At 42.7% G+C, this 7,770-nt stretch overlaps 1 protein-coding gene across 2 annotated transcripts; it reads left to right on the top strand.

The window, feature by feature from the left end:
• Positions 1–444: 444 nt before the first annotated feature.
• On the top strand, positions 445–7,664 carry LOC137879440 (monocarboxylate transporter 9-like). Of its 2 annotated transcripts, none has more exons than XM_068720170.1 (6): positions 445–730; positions 1,485–1,742; positions 3,049–3,192; positions 4,128–4,223; positions 4,881–5,759; positions 6,032–7,664. In XM_068720170.1, exons 2-6 carry the CDS (start codon positions 1,544–1,546, stop codon positions 6,214–6,216), a joined length of 1,503 nt encoding a protein of 500 aa, XP_068576271.1. In that variant the 5' UTR covers positions 445–730; positions 1,485–1,543; the 3' UTR covers positions 6,217–7,664. The 2 variants fall into 2 exon arrangements, with proteins under 2 accessions (XP_068576271.1, XP_068576263.1); XM_068720162.1 differs by lacking the exon at positions 445–730 and adding an exon at positions 1,251–1,360.
• Positions 7,665–7,770: the final 106 nt, after the last annotated feature.

Genomic DNA, 7,770 nt, shown 5'->3' with positions numbered 1-7,770 from the left:
TGCTATTATTATTACCATCCATCAACCGGTTCAGACTGGATTCATGGCAATATGTTCATGGAGAGAACCCATTAACACCCAGCCCCCATCGTCAGCACATGAACCCCCCTAACTTTCAGCTATACCGGGCAGAAGTATATTTAGTACGTTTTTCTCATTATTATTTTAACTTTTCAATTACTTTGTGAGGTGTTGTATAACAAGAACATAGGTAAACTAGTTTTGTGTTTGTTCATGTGCGGGTCTGTGTGCGGGTCTGTATGTGTGCAACCTCCTTATTGACTAGATTTAAGATATAGTCCAGAGAAAAACAAGAAGCACGTAGTAGGCAGTGGCTACAGCCGCCACATCACGTCTGCGCGGATGAACTGTGTGCTTTTCTGTCTGCGGTGCGCTACAGGCGCGCAAGAGGAAGCAGCGCTTTTCCTCCTGTAGCTGCGCTCAAGCTGCTGCTGGACCAGCAAGAACAGCTTTGAACCGGTTTTGTCGCCGGCTACAAAGCAGTATGAAACCAATGCATAATGCGCATTGTTGAAGCAGAGCGCTGTCTTGACACACGAGCGTCACAGATTCAAGCTCAGCAGCATCCGTGTGCGATGCTTTATTGTTTATGTCATTTGTAGGGATTTTTGTAGGAAGGGATTTTTAATAGGGAAACCCTCCTACATGGAAAGTTCCCGTAGAGCGCGCAGCTCTGCAGGGTCCTGCTGCTGTTTTTATAGATGCTGAGGTGAGTGTCGCATGTGTTTCTAACAAAAATAACAAGCGCAATGTACCCGTGTTTGTATTGAAGTAATAGCATAACATATGATGAGGAAATGCGGTTGTTGTTGTTGGTGATTAAACAGGATAATTTGAATCGTACAGTAATTTTATTCAGGATATTATTGTCTTTTAATTTGAATAAAACAAGTAGACTATTTACTGTCAACATGCTGTAAGCCTGCTTTGTAAGAAAACACATCTGAAATGTGAGGAGCTTTGCACCAACTCCCCTATAAGAAGCCGCATTGTAAACAAAGTGCGACCAAATGGAGTTAATGCTGCCGCAGTGATGTATAAAGTTGCTCTGGGCTACAAATTATTTATGAAAGAGGTCTGAAAAACTTGGGTCAGCATAGGAGACAGGCCTCTCCCATAATGTCTAAGGATCAGAGCTGAATCCTAGAGGGGGGCACAAAGCAGTGCAGCTTTCTTTACTTTCTCCACCTCCAAGGTGTGGTTAAATACAGACAGGAACAAAAAGGGCAGTTGCCTGTGGGTAAGTTCCAGTCGGTCCGTGTTCAGGACCTCACACAGGTGGCCTGCCTGTTTGTCCAGGCCAAGTGCTGCAGCAGCCTTCCCTGCTTCAAGGCTTTAAGTAAGTGTATATTTTGGAAGCTATTATAGGTCCAGTTTAAAAAAAATACTGTTGTATAAGTAACATGTGATCATTGAATTATTTTTTACTGTCAAACTTACGACTGTATGTGTGTCATTCTCAGGAACCCCTTCTCTGTCAAAGCTGTAGCAGATCTCAGAGGACAGCAGTAGCATCAGCACCATGTCTCCATCTACCGTGGTGCTGGACGGAGGCTGGGGATGGGTGATTGTTGTGGCCTCCTTCATGGCCCAGCTCCTAGCCTATGGATCGCCCCAGTCAGTGGGCGTCCTGTACCCGGAGTGGCTGCATGCCTTCCAGGAGGGCAAGGGCATGACGGCCTGGGTGGGCTCCCTTGTGGCTGGAGTGGGACTGATAGCCAGTGAGTAGCACACATTGTTATAATGTAATACTCCTTAACATGGGTCTACATAAGGGGTTAAATAGCCCAAATAAATGGCATTTGAATTAGATCAGCGAGGGTGCGGATATTGCTGTGAAGTTTTGGAGTCATGCTAGAGTGTCTTTTTAGTGAGATAGATACAAATGGTGAAAACTGTGTAATCTTTCAGCAAGTTTCCCCCTTAGTTTATCTGATAATTATATGCTGAGTAGTAAATTGGTGTTTTGGCATTGCATGCAATTATGGGCAATAAATTTGCTGACGTGCGATTTAGGGGGTTATACTTTCTGCTTAGTGCTAAAAGTAGAGCACTAAACACTCACCTTTACCCCTATCCTCCTGCCATTTCCATCTCAATCATTGTACCACATGATGCCATGCCACTGATAACAAAGCAGACACAAGGCTTGATCAAAGTCTGGACAATGACTGCCATGTAAAGAGGAAGTACAACCCATCACCAAGGAATATGTTTACTGTAGCTTCAGGTGTTAAAGACTTATATATACTGTAATGTTTCAACAGGATGGAGAGAAACGGCAATGCCAGAGAGGGGCACTTTGTGGCTCCCTGAGCAGAGTTGCTGTTATTGATTTTCTCGAAGCGCAAAGCAAGTGCAAGTCATCCATGCTATGAATGTGGGAGGATTACTTAGCCCTTAATCTGCCCATAGAGGGATGAAAAGAAAGACAGATTGAGGGACAGATAGGGAAGAAACACAGAGTCTTAACAATGACTGTATTTGTTGAGCAATTTTGTTGAGTATATATATGCATACTTGATGCATATAAGAAAAGAGAAAAAGCTAATAGAAAATGCAAATCCACGGTAAAAGCTGGCGTGTGAACAGACTTTTCAGGAATGTCTGACATGATTATAAACATATGCTCCAAGGCTGTGTTGAGCAAATAGGATCAGTGATAGTGGTCTTGGTTGACATTTCCGTCCAAGGCATCGCTTACTTGCCAGCCTGGTTTCTTGCAGTCCTCTTTCTCAAGGAGGGGAACATCCTGACTGGACTGATCTGGCCTTGTGCTCTGCCAAGTCCTCGACACGTCTCACAGCTGTCAGACAGCTGCAGCACTGCAGTTTCCGTAGCACTTTGTTAGAGGGAAGGAAACGTTAGATGTCACATGATTTATGAGTTCATTTTCACAGGAACTGTTTCTTATCGAGAATACAACAAATCAAGCAACACAAAATCACTATCCCTTGTTCACTAATTATTTCTGTTCCTCCGTCACTCACTTTTTTCCCTTTTTATATCTCTTCTCTTCTCCCTCAGGTCCTGTCTGCAGTGCCTGTGTGGACAACTTTGGGGCTCGTCCCGTGACCATCTTCAGTGGCGTAATGGTGGCGGGCGGCCTGATGCTCAGTGCCTTTGCTCCGAATGTCCAGTTCCTCATCTTTTCCTATGGGATCGTGGTTGGTAAGGAAACACTTGATGATAACCTTGGGGGGCCCATCTACCTGTATGTTTTTAGGCTACTCTAACAGATACATGCTTGCAAAGCTAATGCTAACAGCCCATCACATAGAGGCTTGGGTCTTGTCAGTGTGAGTCAAAAGTGTTTGATGTTTCTTTGGTAATGGTGTTAACTGATCTTCTTATCCCTCTAACATCTAGTGTCTCGTAACAAATTGCATAATGATTATAAAGAAGCAGGGCACATGCAAAGTTCAACTCTCATGCAACATCAGAGGCTGACTTTATCCTAAATTACCAGTTGAATGAATACCATTTGCACTGAAAGTATGTAGAATCACAAAAAAAAGAACATTTTGGCTTAGCCTGATCCCTATGTGACGCTTTATTGCCTCTGCAGCCTCACCAGTGTGCATGCGTGGGCCCAACACCACCTGTTATTATGCTTTAAGTGACAGTTCAGCCGTGCTTAATCCTGGTGAACCCCTCACAGTCAGCACTGCCTTTCTCACAGGCATCACTGGAGAGGGGATGCCATGCATATTTGAAGACAGTTATTTATATTTAGAGATGCCCTTAGATGTTAGCAGTGGCTGTACATCCACATGCTGCTTGTTTACTGCTCATCATATGCTTCTTTTATGTATTGCCGATTACATTGCGCTAGAAACCCTATGCACAGTACACTCTGAATTCACAGATTTTTGCACTTTGTAAATACATCTTTGCAAGGATTTCCTGAGTTTGTTCGCTGAAATACACAGTGCACAATGTTGTTGTGCAAAGTAGTGGACTAATATACATATTTCTAGAATTTGTACAATTGAATTCCCATTGCTGTGTTTTTGTTGTGAAAGTGAAAAGCTTTTGCCCTTTTCACCTGAGTTAATATAAATTCTTCTTCTTCTTCTTCTGTCCTTTTCCTCTTTCTACTATAGGCCTGGGTTGTGGTCTGGTCTACGCAGCCACGTTAACAATCACCTGTCAATATTTTGACAAGAGACGTGGCCTTGCCCTCGGTATTGTCACCACAGGTATTGCCACACTCCCCCTCTGCCCTGCGCTCACTTGGTGCACACCCGTTCTTCATGCTCACTGCTTTCATGTATGAGCTGTTGGGAGCCTTGGGATGCTAAGGTAAACACCTGTAGTGTAGCAAAGGCAGAGTCTTCTCTTAGGTAGGTAAGTGGACTGGTGACCAGTGACTAGATCTGTTTTGGGGAGGTTTATTAGTAGCACCCAAAGTTTATCTTTAAAGTTTAAGGTCCATTATTGATTCACAACTACTGAGCTATCTCAAAGTCTGGATATTAGTAATTTAACATCCTATGAAAATCTTGTTCCTGCCTTAACCTTACTGTCGTGATGTAGAGGTGTACTCAAGGGTGTGTCTGTACACTCTGACATCATTGTTGGGTTTGGTCAGAGGTGAAACAGACATGAAACTTTCAAGTTGATTGATTTTTAAAAGTAACTCTTTAAAATGATTAAAGCCACCATGTAGAATTGGAGCATTTCTGGCTTTGGTGCCCCCCAGTATAAAAAAATATGGATACAACCCGTGAACACAGAGATGGTTTTTAAAACCATGGTTCTCATACTAAATCCTTCAGAATATGGATTTAATTTGTATTGATTGATCTGTCCTTTTCTTACAAAAACTGAATTTTTGTCTACCTCTGTTCCCCCAGGCACAAGTGTTGGAGCATTCATCTATGCCTCCGCTCAGAACGAGCTGATCGTGTTGTTCGGCCTGGATGGCTGCCTGCTAATCATCGGAGCGCTAGCACTAAACCTCATGGTCTGCGCGGGCTTCATGAGGCCCCTTAACATGCCAGGGTACTACCTCAAACAGAAGGCCGCACTGGAACGCAACACAGAGGAGCAGCTCTTCGAGAAGCCCCCGTTGGATGACCTGAAGATCACTGCAGGTTCCACCTCAACCACTGCAGAGAAAACTCTCACGGTGAAAGAGTTGCTCATCACCGTTGATGCCAAAGACTTGGCCGTTCAGACAGAGAAGAAGAAAGGGGGCCTCTTCGCTGGGTTGACCATCATGAAAGTCATCAAGAAGAAGCAGCAGGCTTACTGCAAGTACATGCACTCCATGTACGAGATCCTGCAGGACCAGGCCATGGTGGCCTTCTGTATTGCCATCTTCCTATTCAGCCTGGGGGCGTTCCCTCCTGTGCTCTTTATAGAGGATGTGGCGCAGACTCAAGGACTCATTGAAGAAGTTAGTGTCATTCCTCTGGTATCAATAGGGGCCATTGCCACTTGTGTGGGTAAACTAGCGCTGGGTATGCTGGTGGACATCCGGTGGATTAATGGCATCTATCTGTATGGCTTCACAATGTTTGCTGGAGGTCTGGCACTGCTCTGTATCCCTAGCACTAAAAGTTATCTGGGACTGCAGATCCTGTCTGTTGTCCTAGGTTTCTTCTCTGGAAACTGGTCTCTCACCTCCTACATCACCACTAAGATTGTCGGCTTGGACAGACTGACACAAGCCCACGGCATCCTCATGTTCTTCGGGGGATTTGGGATCATGCTCGGACCCCCCGTTGTTGGTAAGAGAGCTGCATCTTGCTACACCAGCAATTATTGGTTAGATAAAAGTGGTACAGATATATTTTTTTGTGCAAGGATAAACTCTGTCGTAAGGCCATGTTGTCAGAGACATTTCAAAAGTCAAAATGTTAAATCAGGCAGGCTGAGCAAAGAAAAGAAAAGGGCATGTCAACCTCAATAAGGAACCAGCTTGTCATTATTTAGCTGACTAGTATATATGTCAGGATTTCCTGGTGACTCTGCTCACAATGTTTCTCTCATCTGTTTCCAGGGTGGTTCTTTGACTGGACACAGTCATATGACTTGGCTTTCTACTTTAGTGGGGGCTGTGTGGAGCTGGGAGCATTAATTTTATTTCTGCTCAACCTTCCCTGCTGGAACAGGAAGCACTCGGAGAACGACAGACCGGATGTCCATTACACCAGCAACTGTGAAAAAGTTGCCTCTGTAGCCTGAATATAAGCACCTTTCAGAAGGACTCAAATCCTTCCCTTACTGCCCAGCAACTGTCCTCTGATAAACTACACACAAAAACCTTCTGGGAGGAATTTTCTTTCTTTGACTCTACAGGAGTTTCCTCCTTACTTCTGCTGCCAGGTTCTAATATACCAAAATACTTGCCAGAGGTTTTGAAATACAGGCCTTTCTTCTGTACTCCGCCTGCATTTCTCAGGTTCAAACCATATACTGCAGATCTTTTTAAAGGTTTGCCTCTGATGCCTGTGTTTATTTTTTATTATTGCCTCATTTTACGAGGCCAACTGAACAATATTGTTCAACTCCCAAATTCAATATTGTGTTTATCTAAACACAGGTTTTCACTTTACTGTAGCTTTGAAAAAAAGACATGGTTCCGTTCATAATACCTGGGAGAAAAACGTTGGGTGTTAATTTAACATAATAACAACATTAGAAACCACTCTGCAAATGCACAAAAATCTCCTAGGAATCTTACTGGAACAGAAAATACAGGGATTAGAACGAGGGAGGGAGCGCTTTTTTGATAATTGTTATTATAGCAACACATTTCTATTTGGTATTTTGGTTTTATTGTATATCTTAATTACACAACCATGTATCTTTCCAAAGCATAAATGATAGTCAATGCCTGTCAACACATAATGCCTGTTGGAACAATACAAAAGCCTTGCTTTATAGATCATTTTTGAGTTCCACATACCTCCTGTTTCTACATCAGACAGAGACTTTTTGAATAAGTTATGCTGATTCAAACATATGTAAAAACAGAGAAGAGATCCTACTGTATTCTGAACCTTAACAGCATGTTGATTCTCTTTGTGGCATGATCATCAGGACCTCTGCTGGCATTGATTTTGACCAGGCTGGTCCTTTTCCATCACTGTTGTGTGTGGTATATATTTCTGTTTATGTCGTGTGTGTATGTGTCTGCACACGCATGTTCGCATACGTGCACAGGATTGTGCGTGTGCATTGTTTGATAAACTTTTGTGTTAGCACTAGTTTGTAAAGTCCTATGTGCTAGTGACTTATATATGCACAAAACCGGCCATGGAGCTGTAAAAAACTGTTTTTGTTTAAGTTGTAAGTTGATTATTGTGATCATAATTGTAATAAATACATTGCAATAGGCTTTTAGAATCACTTGAATGTTGTTAAATGCACCAATACAAATGTATTTTTGATAGTTTCAGGCAAAAGGGTAAATCTGGGACAATAGCGTTTGCTTATTGTGTAGAGAGGGTATTCACAAGGTGCAGAGGAGGTGCAATTAGTACTGACCTAGAAGAGACAGCATGTTTGGCTGTCACCTCTTAGCCACTCGGTATTTTGTATCCCAGTATTACAATATTTATGTATGTTATTGTTTTATTATATCAGTTTATTTAAAAAAAAAAAGTGCCAATAAAAGTAATTTGGATTAATGATAGTGAGTGTCAAGGTTTGTGACGTATTTATCATGGAGTCTGAACCACATTTTGAATCTCAAGGTAACAGTAAATATAGCCTTGCGGCCATATTTGTGAGCTG

Source organism: Cebidichthys violaceus, unplaced genomic scaffold (genome assembly GCF_023349555.1).
Source record: "Cebidichthys violaceus isolate CVI_PGR_0920_01 unplaced genomic scaffold, fCebVio1.0.p SCAF_10, whole genome shotgun sequence".
Taxonomy (NCBI): domain Eukaryota; kingdom Metazoa; phylum Chordata; class Actinopteri; order Perciformes; family Stichaeidae; genus Cebidichthys; species Cebidichthys violaceus.
Note: the sequence above shows the minus strand (reverse complement) of the source record. Positions and strands in the feature narration are given on the sequence as shown.

What these genes read in the sequence shown, in the direction of transcription:
- LOC137879440 (XM_068720170.1), top strand. Translation starts at nt 1,544, where the DNA reads ATGTCTCCATCTACCGTGGTGCTGGACGGAGGCTGGGGATGGGTGATT. An exon ending in TTCCTATGGGATCGTGGTTG is followed by an intron (nt 3,193 to 4,127) that starts GTAAGGAAACAC and finishes TTTCTACTATAG; the next exon opens with GCCTGGGTTGTGGTCTGGTC. An exon ending in GCTCGGACCCCCCGTTGTTG is followed by an intron (nt 5,760 to 6,031) that starts GTAAGAGAGCTG and finishes ATCTGTTTCCAG; the next exon opens with GGTGGTTCTTTGACTGGACA.